The 18628-nt window shown below is 46.3% G+C and overlaps 1 protein-coding gene across 27 annotated transcripts in view; it reads left to right on the forward strand.

Annotated features, from left to right (window-relative positions):
* The window catches only part of ADGRL3 (adhesion G protein-coupled receptor L3), a 536452-nt gene extending 520073 nt beyond the window's left edge, over positions 1-16379 (forward strand). For 14 of the 27 annotated variants that reach the window (XM_083833098.1, XM_083833095.1, XM_083833096.1 and 11 more), the window contains 2 exons: positions 2955-2972; positions 5201-11514. In XM_083833098.1, coding sequence (XP_083689224.1) covers positions 2955-2972; positions 5201-6000 — 818 coding nt within the window. In that variant the 3' untranslated portion in view covers positions 6001-11514. Of the gene's footprint in view, positions 1-2954; positions 3007-5200; positions 11515-13719 lie in introns of those variants that run through there. The other 13 variants (XM_083833079.1, XM_083833081.1, XM_083833082.1 and 10 more) reach the window with 3 other exon arrangements.
* Positions 16380-18628: the final 2249 nt, after the last annotated feature.

Here is an 18628-nt window from a genome sequence, read left to right on the forward strand (position 1 = left end):
AAATGCGGTCAGCAGCGCACCGGCGTGTCTGCCAGAGGTTACACGAGTAAAAATGCAAAACAAAGCAAAACCGCCCTTGATCTGTAGGAAAAAAATGACAGCTGAAGCAAGGAGTGGAGGTCGTCTCTAACAAGCAGAGCTTAGACATTGTAGGAAATGTTTTGCCGTTTGCATTAATACGTTTTCTATATGCTATTAGAAAGTAAGAAGAAAGAAAGAATAGAAAAAGGTGTAGGGGAGACTAGGAGCTCTTGTCATACCCTCCTTGTGGCGATGAAAAGGGAATAGGTAGAGTCAGTCGTACCTAGCTGAGGCTCCTGCTGGGAGATCAGCCTCTTGTCACCTACGTGTGCGTCTCTGCTCCAGCCGTGGGGACCACTGGGGTTTGTAGGCAGATGTCCTGGTGCTGCTGCTAGGGACAGGCAGATGTGTTTAACCAGGACCTGAGGGGCAGCTGGGGAGGATGGAGCTCTGCCAGCTCCTCTCTGCTGACGGCTCTGTCTGGCTCTGCCACCTCCATTTGATTCTGGGGGGCTTGCTTGAGAGGTGGCCAAATCCTTACAGAGTAAAGCTGCTTCCAAGCACAAGTATGTCAGGTGTCCCCTCCCTGTGAAGGTGTCCCTTACCAGTAAAGGATCCCTAAGGAAGGGAGAATAATGATGGTTATCATGCAAACAGTAAAATCCCCGTATGCTGTATAGCAGGGTATTGTTTACAACAGAAATAGATATCAAACTGTATCACTAGGGTATTTTCATTCAAACCACAAGGAAGCATGTGTGTTTGACCTTTTTGCTGTTCATAAATTTCCTAAGCCATGCTAACTTTATGCAATAAATTTGCTTTCACTAATGCTTTTTCTAAAAGGGACTACTGTTAAGCTTGAAATGCTCTGCATTTTAGGAACTTCTATGTATCGTAAATGTCAAAACAAGCTTTGATATTCTGTATGTTTCTTTGCATGATAATATTGAGATTTGAGGGACTTTCAAAATAAGTTGCAGCAGGTAATGATGGGTCAACATCTGGCTTAAGACAAGCCCTAATGTTCAAGTCTGGGTGCCTTGAGCGAACAAAAGTGTTTTGAGCAGAAATGTGACAAAAAGGTTTTACGTACATTTTAATAATCTTGTGTTCTTCTAGCTTTTAAGACTGGATTCTGATACAATTGCCTGAGTTAACAACGTATTGTTCCACAAATAGTGTTATTGATTTGAAAGTGCTATTTGGTGCAACACAAGCAGATGGAAAACAGAGAAACCTGCCTAGTCTACATCCGTAGGAGATTAAAGAAAGTGGGACCACTACTGATCCCATTTAAGCTGCAGGAGCTTTACCATTGACTTTACCAGGCAGCAGAATGCAACCCATTGTGTTCAGGAAGCTGCAAGTTAATTAATGATCAAAGAAAGTGGTATAGCTATTGCTTTTCAAACTGGTTATTGTCCTGGGACCAAGCATTCCATTAGAAAGTGTGAATATTAGGAGATCCCGCAGGGGAAACAAAGGTTAGCAAAAGCAGTTTGGGCTCTTTGGGATTGAAGACCCTGCAGCCAGGCTAAAGCAGGGATAGTGCATTGTAAAAGTAGGCACTTGGCACCATCTCTGGGCGTGCCTTGGCTAGGACTGGTGTGCAGTGAGGGCACGCTAGCTAACGTCACTCTACTAACTCACTCCATGTCACCAAGGCTATGATTTTTTTGCACCTTCATCTGCCACTTCTGGTGCTGTCCATTGACAGAGGCAGGACACTATAAAGAGGGTAAACCTGGGGTCTTACCTGTTCTGTCCGTTCCTTCCCCCTCCCCAGTTACATGCATTAAAATACCCTCTCTGTTCAAGCTGAAGCTGCCACATCTGTGTTAGAGTCTCAACAGGAGCCCTAAAAAGCATTGAAAAGAGGCTGGGGATGAGAACCCAAAAGGCCAAAGCCTGTTTACTGGTGGCAAAAGCAATTCCTTCAGTGGGACAGAGCGTAGAAGAAGGAGGAGGTGGTAGGTGAGGAGCCTGGCACCCCGCAGCACGTGCACAGCGCTTGCTGCCATTTGCAGCTGATGGATGTACGCTCGCTCAGTCTCTTGGATGCCTAAGTGTCTCAAAATGGCCTAACCGCTTCCATGACTGATAATTTTAAGAGAAGAAGGAAATCACGTAACAAGCTCTGCTTAAATCACAGCGTGCCACAGACCAGTGCAGAGTGGGAAGCTGACAGTTAACAATGGCTCTTCATCTTCATCTCTGGCTCTCCTTTTTTTTTTTAATCCTTCCTTCTCGATAGCTTCATTTAGAGATGCCATTATTCGATCTACTATTTCTCTCACCTTTGTTTGCAAAGTCCATGTAGCTTTCCATGCGTTTTGGTTATAAAAGAACCAGAAAAAAAAAAAAAAGCTTCCTTGCAAAAGTTTGTAACGTGCCAGCAGCCCCATGATGAGCAAAGTCGTACTCTTACAAAGCACTGTTGCAAAGGATGGACAGCAAAACATTTTAGCAAGGAAATGGATTTCAGTTTCAACTGCCAGGGGTTATTATAACTAACAGTAAGTAAAGCCATTCATTTTAAGACTTTGGAAATGACATTGACATTGCCTGTCTTTTCAAGTATGACTGTTGCGAGCTTTAGACTTTTCTTAAAATTTCCAGGGATTATTTCTTGATTTGTGTTGCACACTGGACATTTATAATGGCATTGGAAAAAGTTTTAAATGTGATTATTTTTTTTTAATAAAATGTAGTATATTGATATTGCGCGTAAAATAATTTTCTGTCTAAAATGTCAATATTTTTAACCTGAAATAAACCATGTAACAAATTCATGTATTCTGGGCAGTGAAAATTATTTCCGTTAACTCTCTTCTGCATATCATCAACTTGCTTTTTACTCATGTTTCTCCTACTGTCGCTGTAAGCTTACTTGTTGTTTTTTCTTTCCTTTTCTTCATGCTGTCGTTTAGAGCCCTACAGAGAGACAAGTATGGGAGTAAAGCTAAACATTGCATATCAAATGTAATTTTTTTTAGTTCACTTTTATTGCATCACATATAGATGATGTAGTTAATAAAGGAAATTCATCTCACAGTTTTGAAATTGGAAGAATCTAAAGCTTATGAATATACATATGTATATATACATGTGTGCGTGTGTATGTGTGTGGGTATATATATGTATGTGCACATACATATATATAGAGAGAGATAAGATTAGATGGTGCCTTCTTTGTTTATTTCCCGTTTTTGTGGTATCATTTACCCAGCCTAGTTTTTCATTTAGCCGTGCGTACAATTCTTTTGAACTTCACCTTTTAATTTGCAAGGTCGTAGCATTTTTATACGGCGTGTTTCATTACAGAACCCACTCTGTTTTCACATGCAATGCCTCCGTTTTATTTCCCCGCTGAACCCCCCGGCCTCCAGCTCTATGCATTGGCAGCAGAAGTGGCACTCGGTGCCTCAATGCATACAGTGCCCAACCATCAGACAATCACTGTTCCCGTTGCATACAGTCCTCCCCTAAAACGCTCACTTCTCATTTCTCCCTAAACATCATGGCTCGTTGGGAGAGCTTCCAACATGAAAATAAGTGGCTTTGCTCTATGTCTGTGATGGCTAGCTAACTTTTTTGCATAGCTCCCTTGTTTTCTGGAAACACGGGACACAGCAGCACGCTCTAAGCTTCAGAAACCTAAACTCAGACACATTTGGGGCATTTCACTCAAAAGAGAACAAAATCCTGCAGTAGCATTTTCCAGCCATTGACGTACACAACTACTACATCGCAGATATAGACTAAACCCTGTATTTTCAGAAGGTACACATGCCATGTACCAAGCATGGTGTGAGCAACTGTTAATCCTAAATTGTTGGCTAATGGCTCCTCTAATCAACCGCTGCTTGCTGGGAGTTGCTTGTGATTTTTTTGGCAACGCCCAAAACCCTTAGCTGAAAGGTAGATACATGATTTCATGCATTCCTCGCTCTGGGGAGGCCAGTAATACAAAAAAGAAAGCACGGCAGCTTAAACTGCCAGTGGCCCGACTTTATCCTCCCTTGCCCACTCGTCCCACATTGCTTTCAAAGCACTTCTCCGCCATCCCCTGCAGTGCGAGGGAGGCACGAGTCAAGCCCCGGACTTCTGCTGGCAGTGTTGACGCAGGCAGTTAGTGGGACAGAAGCGACCAGGCCCATTTGTTGCTAAAATCCAAATGTCTCATCTGTGGCTGTATGTGCATTATATATTCCTCATGCAAGCCAGGCACCTGAATTTCACTGGGCTGCATTTTCCAACACAGCAGGCAAGGCAGAAAGGTAGCGAGCCAGGCCTAGTGGCATCCCCAAGACCCTGTCACTCTGTGCAGGTCCCCCTGAGCCTGAGATACCGTGGCAGTGATGGTAGTTTATCTTCATTAAGCCCTCTGCTTTAACTTGGAAAGTAAAATAGAAGCTACTTCTAAAGGCTCTGCAAGACCCTGCAGCAGCTGTCTGCGGCACTGATTACATTAGAAATGCCACGTGTCCGGTATCAAATAAGTTATTTTGGCCACGGCCTTGGACCAGGAGAGGTAGGGCATTTAGCCTTGTTCCCAAAAAGCTTCAGACAGGAAGCGCTCTGTGCCCCTGTCTTGCATGTCTGCACAAGCTAATCACCAAATCTTGCCTTTAGGGCCTATGCCTTTCCTCTGACGTGGAGAGAGGATTTATTTTTCACCTTCAAAGCAAGTAAGGATACAGTCCTAAGTGAAGTCAGGGTAATGATTAACCTGTGCTGTGAATACATTTCCTCAGCTGGGGTGAATTGCCAAAGAGCATGGAGCAAGGGCTGTTTGGACCAGCTCAGGCTCACGTATCCCTCAGCTCCCCAAAGACATACAGAGCAAAGCCCCGAGCCTCTGGAAGCAGCCGTGCACTATAGCCACATAGGCTATGTTGGTGAGGAGAGGTTATTCCTTCCCACCGGCTCTTGCTGCATCAAGTAAAACACCTGGCAGCACTTTTCCATTTTTCAGTGGCCAGACCTTAAGTCGGCGAGGTGGAGCCATGCCCTCTTGTTTTGGCCAAAGCACTCTTCTCGCTGCTGAGCCTGGCCCACCAGTTGCCTTCCCCCAGCAGCGTGGCAGCCTAGGAAGGGGGTTTTGAGTGTGCACATCCCGCGTGAGTGTCCTCCTGTTTGTACAAGTCACCCTCTCTTGTGTAATGTTTTTCAGAGGGGCTTCTGAACAATGCCAGGGATACAAGTGTCACGGATACTCTACCACTGAATGGTAATCACGGCAACAGCTACAGCATCGCCAGCGGCGAGTACCTCAGCAACTGCGTGCAAATCCTTGACCGCGGGTACAACCACACCGAGAACGCCCTCGAGAAAAAGATCCTGAAGGAACTCACCTCCAACTACATCCCTTCCTACCTGAACAACCACGAGCGCTCCAGCGAGCAGAGCCGCAACCTGATGAACAAACTCGTCAACAGCGTGGGCGGCGGGAGCGAGGACGACGCCATCGTGCTGGACGACGCCACCTCCTTCACCCATGAGGAGAGCCTGGGCCTGGAGCTCATCCACGAGGAGTCGGACGCCCCGCTGCTGCCCCCCCGGGTGTACTCAGCAGACAACCACCAGCCCCACCTCTACAGCCGGCGGCGCATCCCGCAAGACAACAGCGAGAGCTTTTTCCCTTTGCTGACCAACGAGCACACGGACGACCTCCAGTCGCCCAACAGGGATTCTCTGTACACCAGCATGCCCACGCTGGCTGGCATGCCCATGACAGAGAGCGTCACCGCCAGCACCCAGACCGACCCCCCGCCAGCCAAAAGCGGTGATGCCGATGATGTTTACTACAAAAGCATGCCCAACCTAGGCTCCAGAAACCACGTCCATCAGCTACACACGTACTACCAGCTAGGTCGAGGCAGCAGCGACGGTTTTATAGTCCCGCCAAACAAAGAGGGAACTCCCCCGGACGGCAATGCAAAAGGACCCGCTCACTTGGTCACTAGTCTATAGAAGATTAAGCAAAAATTAAGCAAACAGACAACAAACAGCCCCTCCGTAACACTCGGTTTACTGTTCTGAGTTAATACAAGCAGTGGTAATATTGTGTGTACTCCTAAATCTTCATGCTGTTCTAAACAAAATGAAACTCTTGGACTTTTTTTACTGGAATTTTTAGGCCAGCCCGGAAAAACAAACAAAAAAAAACAAACAGGAACTGCTGCCCCCCCCCTTCCTTCCCATCCTTCCTCCCTTCAGACAGACTTCATTATGTTAATGAAAGAGATAGGACAGATAACGGCACACTTCGTGGCCTTCTCAAGTTATGCTGTGTTTGTTTAAACAATCCTTGATGCTGTGTTGCTCTTAATACCGAAGACCTGATTTAAGAAAAAAAAAAAAAAGCAAAGAAAAAAAAAAAGGCCAAAAATGTGCATTTGAAACTAGTAGAGATGACGCATCTAGGTGGGAGTGCTGCACAAAACAAACAAGCTAGCAAAGCTGTTTATTACAAATCCAGATCACGTAATGGGTTTTGGTCACTCACAGCTCGGTTTGACCGCAGTACCCTTTGCTGCCGGAGCAAACCAAACAAAAATTAATGAGACGGAAGGGAATCCTAGAATTATATGCTAAACGCATATTTTACGTTTTGCCGTATTAACTGATGATAAAAAACTAATGGCAGAAAAAAGAGAATCGAACAATTTCTATGTAATGTACAGATACTAGCATTGCACATATAGTCTGCTTTCTGTTCCTCCAGAACTTGCGTCCCTGTTAATGTAGTGGAAAAAAAAAATAAGAACTTTTCTGTTGTGCTGGTCTTGTAAGTTTGTCTACCAGTAGGAGCAAGGTTTTTCATAACTCCTATTTTTCTTTTCTTTCCTTTTGCCTCTTCCCCTGCCCCTCCCATCCTGGTAAAAAGTCTCACTGGGCAAAAAAAAAAATATAAAAATACAAACACCGCTTTCTAAGGACCATTTTTAGTAACACGATAACAGTTTCTTTCCAGCCAGGGGAGTCTTCTATTTCCTTGCTGTGTCTCTCTCTTCAGCCGGTGTATTGCTGGCAGACCTTTTGCAGAATAGAGCAGGGCAAACTTTCTGTTTACAGTGCACAACCGATCATAACAGTAATCCTGTGAAGCATCTTTGGCAAGCAGCCCCTCACCCAGGCCGTAGGTTCGCATCTAGAAGCCAAGAGGTTTTTGTAGTCATAGCGGGGCTTCTGCATGAGACGGCGACTTCCCCGTAGGAGTTCAAGGGCCTTCACGGCTCTGCCCGGTCCCCAGTTTAGGCACTTGTACTGCAGTGGTTACGAAGAAAACTGATTGATGCGTAGTGATCTAAAAAGTACTTTTGCAGTGATTTTTAAAGAAAAGAAGTCTTCTGTTCATTATTTTGCCTAACAGGAAAGTTATTTATTTGACAGGATTTTAAGTAACATAGGCTTTCCAGAGGTAAATTAGCAGCACGGAGAATAATTTCTTTTGTTTTTTTTTCTTTTCGCTTTTTTTTTTTTAATTTATGATCATTTTGTACGGTCTCAGCAGTTGAATGACCTCATTACTAATATTTGTTGTAAAAGTGAAGCTTGTTTGCCAACCAATAAACAACTGATCACAATTTAGAAGACACTGTATGTATGTACTGTACGGTTAATCGCTCTTCTCTGTTGTTCCTCTCTCCACTGCTGTCTTCAGTACGTTTCCTCTCCTGTAAGGCATGGGTGAGCAATGCCAAAGAAAGGAAGCCGAGCTGAGCAATTTAAGCACAAACGTTACGCGGCTACGGCTGACTAGAGACATCAGGCTAGCGAGACTTGTTTAGGGGCGAGAACAAAGCTGGTCCACATTTCTCGCAGGTTATTCTAGGTCTGTTTTGTGCCTACTGTATATACTAGATGATGACATGCAGATGATTTGAGTATAGTATTTCATGTGTCGTACTTTTTAATCATTGTAATTTCCTTTTTTTTTTTTTTTTTTTTTTTAAATTTTGATTCTTCTGAGATTAAAAACTGCTGGTAGCATGTCAAAGAGTAAAACAAGTCCCCGTTAGGCCTCCTCGGTCTTTGTTTGCTGTCTCTTTATTTTCTTGCTCCGGGCGTATGCAAAGTTATTCCTCACAGAAGGCGCCATTGCCACCGCCAGCCACGTTGCACTAGAGACCCCGTCAGCCTTCCCATCCCACGGCCAAGGGCCCAGCCTGTCTTCATATCCCTCAGGAGCAATCAGGTCTGTGCAAGGGTCTGTTTTGGGCCACCTGAGATGTTCCTGCAGCCAGGTGCTCAAGCCAAAATGCCATGGGGAGGAAATGAGGTCTATTCCTGACCAAGCTGTGCCTCCCGACGGGTCTAGATTTCAGCGTTTCCCATCCTGACCTTGGGAATCCCCTGGTGTCGTAGCGTAACAGTTGTCAGCCAGCCAGGTTGTGCCTCCCTGTTTGGTTTTATTTTTCACGCCAGCAGGGACTGAGCTGGGAGGCGTGTGGCAGAGCTGTGCATGCAAGTAAAATGAGCAATTCAGACCCTGTGGCCACGCCGATCTGTGCAGCAGTCCAACCGAGGCTGCAAAGCCTTGAAACACTTGACACACCTGTATTTTGGAGAAAGTTAAAAGGGCCCATTAGTATCAGTCTCTTCTACCCACTAGTATTAGTCTCCAAAAAAACAGGTTTCCAGGTGGGATTAATGTCACGCAGAGAGTGAGATCCACTGTAGCAAATACTGCCATGATAAAATGGGAGGGGGGTGATCGGTGCAGTGTGTCTGAAACTATGCAAGAACAAACCAGTGATGGATTTGCTATGGAGTGACTTGTGTCTTACCGAATATCTTTGTCTTTCTTTCTTTCTCTTCCCATGAGTTTTTGATTTATTGGTGAACAGGCTTTTTCCCCCCCTTTTCCATCCCTTCTTTCTTGAGCGTCTCTCCTCCGGCCTACTTGCCTATTAGCGCTTTGATTGCAAAAACTGCTGCTTATTTTCAAGCTGATTATTTCCGTCCCCAGGCTGATCTGGCACCACAGGGTTCGCTGTTGGTGCTTCTTATAGATTTGGTAACAGCTGAATCACAAAAGAGGGGAAATAGACATCATTAATTACATTAAGCCGAAAATGTTTTAAAACTGACATTTGGTTCGGGGAGGGCAGGGAGCAGGATGGGGGTTATTTTTATGATTTTTTTCCCCATCAAAGCAGTCTCTTGTCATGTCAGATAGTTGATTATGGGCATGGTGAAGGTTTCTGCTCTTTGATCAATGGCTCAGTAGATGCAGGCATTATGTGACTGGGAACACAGCAGTGTTGCCTGTGCAGACTGCAGCACATGAAGCTCAACTCAAGCCCTTGGAGCCTAAACTGCTCTCAGAGTGTGAGGGAGAACTACAGAACTTCTAAGGCATTTCTTCATGGTGGGCAAAGGTGGAGAGATATGAGAGAACAGCACGTGGCACACACAATAGCCTGATGAAGTAACTATTAGAGTATTACATCCGTACCAACGCTTGGGGCACGCAATTTGGCAAGCCGGGTCGAAGCGTATAGCCAGCCCCGTACTGGAGGGATCTGCTTTTTTAGAGCTTTGTTAAAAGAAAGGGAGGAAAAAAATGCATGTAGAGATAGATAGAATATTAAAACTTCATCATTCAGCTGCGGTAAGCATCCCACTTTCAATGAAAAACAGACTAAAGGCAAAAAGGCAGTGCTTGGTCCTACAAAGCCATCCACTTGATACATAGACTGCTCTTTTTGGAAACATGGCACTGCCTTTTAGAGATGCTGGTTGCTGGGCATGTACGGAGTGAGACTTTCCAGTGTCAATATGTAGCTCGTGGCATCCTTCCTTCATAAAGTCTTGCTTGCAAGTGGGAAAGGGGAAGGGAGAAGCACAAGGCTGTGAGGTGAGCACTGAGCCACGCTTTGTCCATTGCATGCTCCTGGAAAGCATCTTGGGATGTTTTGCAAGTGGTGAATCCCTTTTTCCCCCTGCTTTTTGTAATCTGCACATAACCAGGGTTACTTTCCCTGTGCATTCCTGTCACAGAATGCCCCATAGCTACCTGATGCACAGGTTTGCTGGACTATCACTACATTTCCTACTGCGCAAGGACACTTTGGCTCTGATGGGCATTGCTTGTCAGTCTTCTGCAAGAACCATAGGAGACAAGCTGCACAAGACTGTAAAGATCTCCCTAAAAAATGCGAAGGAGAGACACAACGGGAAACACACGCCAAGACAAACTACAGGACTATGTAGGCTGGAAGTAGGGGGGGGATCATCACAGCTTTGGAGACACTGTGTAGGCAATACTGTTTACCACAGTGCTGCTCCTTTCCTCCTGTTGATTGCATTTAGTTCCCTGAAATCTGTGTTTGCTAACCAATCTGCTCCCTTCCTCCTTGCCCCCAGACGATGAGCAGCAAGATGCTCCAGAGGGATGGGGGAGAGGGAGGTGCTGAGCCATGAGAGGTCTTTGTGTTTCGCTACCTGTGTCCCTATTGCTTCCATCCTGCTTCCCCCGCTGGGGCTCTTCTCTGCCTGGCCAGCCTCTCTGCAGTACAATCCCACATGCTCTTGATCTTGCGAGGTTATAAAGAGTGCAATACCCTGCAGACTTGCCTAGATAACAGGAATAAAAGGGTAGCTCATCTTATAAAAAGCTCTCTCAGGAAAGCCTAAGAGCACTAGCTTGGTCATCTGTCACACCCTGATCTCCTCCTTACACTTAAAAAGAAAAGTTCTTTATTTTTAGCTACCTGCTGCATTCAGCTAGACTCTATGCAAATTTTATTTAATGAATATTTCAGGGTTTAAATAGTCTGTGCTCATGAACACTACTACATAAGTGTCATGTTGTCGCAGGTTCTCTGGTAACAGAGCAGAGAACATCCTAAGGAATGAAGCTGAAACCAGATAAAATCAGTGATTAATGCTGCTGGGGAAAGCAGCGGTGGCCGCATTATCCATGGGCATCCTTGGCAGGGACAACAGCAGAGGTTATTGATGAGGAAATAGCAGAGGCTATAGATGAGGAAATCATCACTGCTGCTGCTGACTTCTGCTGCTGGGTGTTGGCCAGGGGCAGGACAGCAGCAAGGGGCTCATTGCTGGCTTGGAGGGGAGCTGGCAGAGCACCTAAAGGGGTACCCGCAGGAGGGCAGCAAGCCCTGGGGACATGTGGGTCATACACCTGGTCACACGTCTTCCCAGTTCAGGAGAGGTGATCTGTGTAATGCTGAAATGTTGAGACTAGTCAGGACAGCCAGAGCTTGGAAATCTTACTTTTGCACGCCAGAATAGCTTTTTACAGGTGGTTACTGCTCGTCGTATCTGGTACTCCAGGTGGTGATAGTCTTCTCCCACACAATGCCAACAAAAAAACTCAGCTTCTAACTAATTGCTGTCTTTTTTATTTCCTCCTCCCTTGCTTCTTTTCTTATGTTTCTACTCCTTAAATACTCTGTACACATGTAAAAACCCAAACTAAAACCTCAATAATAAAAAAATATATATATTGGTAAACCCAGAGCAGTTATTATGTGCTGGAAGCAAATGCTTGATATTCTCACAGTGCTGCTTAAACCCCCAAACAACAACTTAAATGCACAAGCCGAGCTGCACGACCGACTCAGCTGGTGTGACGGGAGCGCTGCCAGCAGCTCACAGCCTCACAATGACTGGGGCCTGAATCCCAGACCCTTAAAAGGGATATTATGCCCAAAGACAAGAAGCATCCACATTTTAATAGGCAAATAGTTCCATCCTGGTGACAAGAGTGAATATAGCAAGAACCTACAGGTGTCTTTTCCTTTTTTGTCTTTTCTTTTTCTGTTTATTTTTGGCCTCGAAGCATTGAATATTTATGGTTTCCCCTTGGTGCCACACATGCCATCATTCACACCGGCTCCCCGTGACCGGAGGGGCAGCACACATACCTCTATGGTGCAGAAAAGCAATGGTGCTTTGCTCTGAACTCCACACACACAGATGACCTGGTATCTTTGACTGCCGCTTATAATCAGCTGCATGTGCCGTTACGGCTTTAGAAAGGTTATTTCCAGCAGCAGGATGCTCCGTGGGTAAATTATGGCTATAATAAACCTGTTTTCAACCTGTCTTCTCCCACTTCCCTCTGAGGCAGCTCACGCAGAGTTTAGTTCAGGTCCTTATGGCAGGAAAGCTCAATGCTCAAAGCACAAGCAAGCTCCTGTGCTTCGAAGGTTTTGTGTCCCACCTTGGAGGCACGAGCCTCCAGTAACCTCTGCCGATAAATGTTTTTTGGGGGGTGAGCGGTCAACAGACTTGTTAGCCAGGCTGATTTTATGGAAGATAAAAAGGGGATTCAGGGCATGGCACTCAGGGAGCAGCACCATCCAGGTACGATGGGGGGCCAGTTGGAGCTGCAGCATTTCCAACACAGCGTGGCTGGGAACAGCAGGCTTATGTCTTGCAGCTGTCGGGCACCTGCACCAGCTCGCCCCTAGTCTCTTCTCTTTAAAAAGGAAAGTTTTACGGTTCACAGCCTTGGCAGCCCTTTTGTGAGAGGCTCACCCCAAGAGGTAAATGTGCTGCTTTGGTGCAGGTGCCTTCACGGCCTTGCATGTACCTGTACTCTGCCTTTCGACAGCCTCCATCTGAGCAGGTTCCTCCTTCTTGCCTGTGTTGCTGCCACTCATATGTATGGATAAAAGGGTAGCATGACATTAAAGACTGCTTCATATTAAATAGGTGGGATTTTCTAGTTTTTCCCCACGGTTACAATATGCATGCAGGCGTTTTTAGCTGCTAGCAGTTTACGCCACGATGCAAAGCAACCCACCGAGCTAGCAGCAGTGTAAACGAAAGGAGAAAGGGCATCCCACTGCTAGGGAAAAAAAAGAGATGAGCAACGAGAACTGAAGAAATTCCCTTCTCTTCCGAAAACCCCGGAAGAGCAGCAAAAATAGCCACATTGAGGGATAAGCCTCAGTAGTTTCTGGCTCTGTCCACCCCCAAACCTTCCTGGTGGTATTTCCAATGGCACCGTGCAGATCTGCTGCAACAGGGATGTTCTGGCCCTCGGGTGGGTGGGAGATGGGATGAAATGGTTTATGCTTAAGAAACAGCTCAGGGACAACATTAATCCTTCTTGGATGTGTCTAGTCTTTCTTAACCTCTCTCTGAATGTTATTATGAGAGTGTCTGCGTGTGTCCACTCCACCTCAAATGGCACAGATAATATCTGATATAAAAACAAATATGTTTACTCTGCAGTTATCCCTACCGATTAAAAAGGGTGTGGATGGGGAACATCCATGTGGATGAAAAACACCGTTTGTTCAAGCAAGCCCCACTGGGTTGGTGTAAGCTCAGGGTTGCAGCTCTGCTCTGGGCTCCCGTTGCTGGAGCAGGGCTACCTGCGAGGAGCAGCAGGCAACTTCCTCCCGTGAGCAGTGGGCAGTGGTGGCCACTGCCATTAATCCTGCTGTTTAACCACCTACTGCCTCTCCTGGGGACAAAGCCAAGCAAATCCGTACCACTGGCTCCACCAGAAGGGGTGGGAGGATGGGATGCTGTCCCGTAAATATTGAGGGAAGCCTTGTCATCTTTTGGTTGGGTCAAAATGCTCTTAAAAGTAGCGAGTGGCTGCATCAGGGAGGTCTGCATCCAGTTGGACACCTGGCTGGTTGTGGAGCGTGGCTGGGTGCTGCTCGGGGGCTTTACCAGCTCTCTCCTTGTTCTCCACAGAAAGCAGCAGGACGCCCAAGCAGGAGCCGGTCTTCAGAAGAGTGACCATGGAAGACAGTGTCATCTAGCGCCCGGGGCACCCGCAAGCCTGCCCCCGCGAGCCCGTGCTGCTGTGCTGCCTCAGCTCCTCTGTGCCTCAGTTTACCCATCCCTCAACGGGATCACACAACAGGAGAGGCCCAAGAACCAGTCTCAACAAAACCCTCGGCAAACACTCTCATCCCCGCGGAGAAACCAGCCCCGCTGAGATTTCTGCTGCCCTGTGCCTGGCAGCGCCCCGGGAAGCACGCTTGTTGGTTGGCCAATTCTTTTAAGCAGAACAAGCAAAAAAAAAATATATATATATATCTTTTGTAGTAACAAAGGAGTCCTTTCTGCTCCAGATGTCGGCTTCTTGACTTGAAAACGCTTAAAGACAGCTGAGCGTGCTCACCCCCCTTCGTGAACCCCGCTATGTGCTCACATACTGGGCTGTATAAAGGCGACCCTGCTGCAGCTAGGGCCCTATTGTAAATACAGGGAGGGTCAAAAAGGGAAGGAGAAAAAAAAAAAAAGGATGAAGAAACAGCCCTCACACCAGAAGAAGGTGAACTTGCCAGCAGAGTGCTCTCAAGCTGTCACTTGTAAATAGGGACCGGCACGTACGTCTAGCAGCAGCTCTGCTCAGCAAAAGCTTCCAGGGAATGCTGCTTGGATTTCGCTGTCATGTGTAAATAGAGATATTTTTTGGAAAAAATAAGCCTTAGTTTCTCGAAGATAACGATTCTCCATCAGCTCAGCTGTGAATGGATATATGCAAAGCCACGGCATCAGCCTGGCATTGCGGCAGGGGTCTGGCAGCCCAGGTGTGCCGCTGCGGCAGGTGCAGGAGGCACCTGAAGGACGGTGGGCAGGGGGCTCAGCAGACATTTCGCCTTCGTTCCTGTCAGCGGGGTGAACTCTCTGGCCCGTGTTCTCCCCAGGGAGCTATGGCCTGCTGAGGACTTTGGCTTCTCCGTGCAGGCATGGCAGGTGGGATGGGCAGAAATCACCAGTAAGGGATGCAGACCCCATCAATGTGGTTCCCCTGAGGCTTTTAATATTAATTACAAAAAGAAAAAGAGGAAAAAAAAAAAAAAGGGGAAAACGTACACCAAACCCTGAAGACTTGTTAGTGGTGTTAGGCCAACTCCTCTGCACTGAGTCGTCACCTGCTGTCCCTGCACGCGATGCAGCAGCAGCGAGCTCCATGGCTGTGTGGCCATCCTGCCGATGCTGTGTGCTCCCAGTAGAGCAGGGCTGTGCTCCTGGTGGAAACCACAGGGGAGCTCTGGAGCTTCCCCTTCGTCCTGCACAACTCAGAACTTACTTAGTCCTTACTTACCCTGAGTCCAACAGCATAGGTTCATGCAGCAGAAGAAAATTACATAGCACATGGAAAAAAATGGCCCAGAATAACTTTCCCTAGACGTAAAAGCCTCTATTTTGCCTGGCACTTTTCAGTGAAGCAGTGCCAATGTGGAAGTGTCCCCTCCCTATGAAAAGCCAGATAGCACGGCTATCTGGTAGCTTGCTGGTAGCTATAGAAACACCTATTGCACAAATCTAGCATGATATTTGGGGCAGAGCCCTCATTCCTTGCAGGGAAAGGCCAGCAGCTTATCAGAAACTGCCTGATACTGCCAAGGGGTTTAGGCACCCACACCAGTAAGTTTTTCCACCAGGGAAAAAAAAGAATGGGACAAAATATGAAAAACCTCCCCTGCTTTATGCTGGAAAGGTTCTGGAAACTAGACAGGGAATTTGGAAGAAAATAAAAAGCTCCAAAAAGTTTGAAACCTCATGATTTTTCCAGTCACAAGGGGATGGTCCTTATGGTTTCTAGAGCCTAGAAGGGCAGTGCTAAATCCTGACCGGAGGCTGCCCAACCCTTGGGAGCTCTGGGGTGCTGCTTGGGGTGAAAGGAGGGCTGCAAGTGCAGGAAAGCAGAAATCCCCTGTTTTTTTCGAACAGATTACTGGAAAGCAGCAATCCTCTGGATTGCTTTTTTTTTTTTTTTTTTTTCATTCAAGCCCTCACTATTAGTTTCTCTCCCCAGACAACCCTATCATCCTGCACCTTAAACCTTTGACAAGATGTCTAGAAGAGTTATTCTTGGAGCCGGTTACGACAACGGTCGCTGTCTCTTTCTTCAGCCCTGACAAGGCTGACACCTGGTAACTGATGGTGAGGGCTGTAGAGACCAGCCCAAGTCCCAATAAAAATGATGAATCCTGTCTACTGCCTCCACACCGATGGCACACAGGTTACCTCTTGCAGATATTAGCCACCGTGAAATCGCTGGAAGAGCACCAGTGCATTTTGCGTGGTCTTCTCCAGGGCCCTGGGATAACGCAGACAATCAGCTGCCACCGAAGGGATCCAGGAACTTAATTGGCAAAGCCAACATATCCCATTAGCAAACCCCTCGGCCCTGTGGTTCCCCGGGGCAGAGTTTTGATTTAATCCAGCCCCAAGTCAACAGTGATTTATGTTTCACTCGCTTTACATATCTTAACTGAACTTCCTTACTCCTCAGGCATGGAATGAATCTTAATACATTGTAATTACTGTACTCCTGTCGATGAAACCATATGAAAAGCTATCACGGAGAGCATTAATAAAATGTACATTATGAAAAAGAATTCGGTATTGTCTGAAATTAATAATACGCCAGACTATTCTCATCCATGCCTGCTCATTACAGGCCTGCCTTTGAGTTTTTTTGTTAAAATGCCTCGTTCAAACCACTCACATAGTTGTATTCGGTGCAAGTTACGTGCTGTAGGTCTGCATCCCAGGTAGATGTACCGCATGAGGATTTATTAATCTGTTACGTCTTTCAGGCATTGATTTTAGTGACATTTATATAATGCTGGTATGACTAAAATGAACTGATTGATTCATGCGTATGGATTAGTTTGCCTAAGACTTTGAGGCTAGGTAGGTTTATCATGCACTGTAACGACAGAATTCATCACTGTATTATTTACAAGAGACTGAACTGGCTGCATCTCAATAACTGAAGAGATCTTCACTGTTTTATTTATGTATAAATGTTTACTTAATCAGCCACCAATTTTGTTTAGTGGAATTTGTTAGCAAACGGGAATTGTAAATGATAACATGGTGTCTATTTTTAAATTTATAGGCTTTCATCTATAGCAAAAATCCAAGATTTCCAAAGTGTCTTTGTCTACTGGCAATCAACAAGCTCTCTTGTATATGCTTTCTGGTAATTGCAATTAGCTACCGCAATCCTTCACATAAAAAAAAATACAACCCTAATACAGGAGATCTGAGTGGTAGTATGTCAGAGTCACCATAAATACCCCAACTATGTAGAAGCATTGCTGTAGGTGCCAAGCTACTGGCTGGGCTGTCCTCTGAGCGTTCGGCAGTAGTTATATATATGTAAACACAACGTGATGTGAAAAACACAGCCAGCATTTGTAAAAGACAGCCTCCGAAGCCTCCGTGGAGGTGGAGGATCGCCCCTGCTACATCTCCACCCAGGGCTCTGCTTCGTGCTGGGTTGAAAGATCATGAGAAAACCCCGATTCCAGATAAAATGAAGTGAAAAGCTTCAGCGCACTTTGGAAGGAATGATTTGAGCTGCTCAGCTCTCTGCTGCAACAGCTTGAGGAGAACTTGGCCAAAGGGGGGAAGGAAGACATCAGCCCACCGAGCACCCCAGCTGGGAAAGTGGCCAGGCAACAATGGGCTTTTGCTGGAATAATTCTGTGAGGAGGCTTAATCCCAGGCTGCTGATGGATGGCACGTGTTTGCTTTGAGCTGGGTTGCCCTCCGACCATGCTGCTCCTCGCAGGGATCCTGAGTAAAGAGGATTTATTAAACCAAGGGGGAGACTTTCCTTTCAGGAGCCATATGGAAATATTTTTAGTGCAGGGCACATAAGAAGTGACATGTTAGAGGGATATAAAATAATAAGTAGTGTCCAGAGAAGGTGAATTGAGCGTGCCAGTTCTCCTTAGGTAATACAGCAAGTGGCTCTGTGTGGGGAAACGAAGAGGTGAAGGCTTAAATGTAGTTAAAGGCATTTACCATTACCTCATTACCCAGCACACAATTACCCCATGCACTCCGTGACCCAATACACCAGTAAGATGATGGACAACGAGCTTCAGCAAAATGTTATAACTTTTTACACATGCCTCACACCCTTGCACCTCCTCACTGCAGAGCTATTAGGAGTTAGAGCAGAGCACGCGGGGAGCATCGTTGTCCAGAAATGCTTTGTTCCCATGGCCAGTGCATCGCTTGTGAATGTTTGGGAAGGTTGCCTGCCACCATACAGACTGCTATTTAGCCATGCAATTCCCATGGACCTCAGTGGCACTGCCTTCAGCCTCAGCTATTTGTCAGCACAAATAGCAATATTTGGCAGCATTGAGCTTAGCAGAGGCTGCATGTAACCAGCATGTTTTATATTCCATGCAAATGATGGGACGCTTCTGCTTCCTCACGGTCTTTAGCCTGCAAAGCCAGCAGAGCTTATAGTGTCTGGAAATTACCCCAATGGGCAAATCTGGTGAGAGCAGCTGAGCCTCGGAAAACTCAATTCACCAAGGACTAGTGCACACACTCCTTGGGGCATAAACTGAAGTTTTTAGTTGCTTTTCTTGGAGACTCTGTAAATGTGAGCGATGCAAAATTAATCAAAAACATCAGTACAAGCTAAGAAGTTAGTCATGCTTCATGAGCTGTTTATACAGGAGGCAGCTCTTGGCCTTGTAGCACCGGGAATGGGAAATGCACTAATTGTGAGACTTTCAGGCGTTAGGACAGACACGACACCCCGCCATCCTCAAGTGCACCATGGGCTGATTTTACCCTGGGGCCGTACCAAACCACACTGCTGGGTGTGAGA

The sequence above is a fragment of the Anser anser genome (genome assembly GCF_964211835.1).
Source record: "Anser anser genome assembly, chromosome: 4".
Classification (NCBI taxonomy): Eukaryota; Metazoa; Chordata; class Aves; order Anseriformes; family Anatidae; genus Anser; species Anser anser.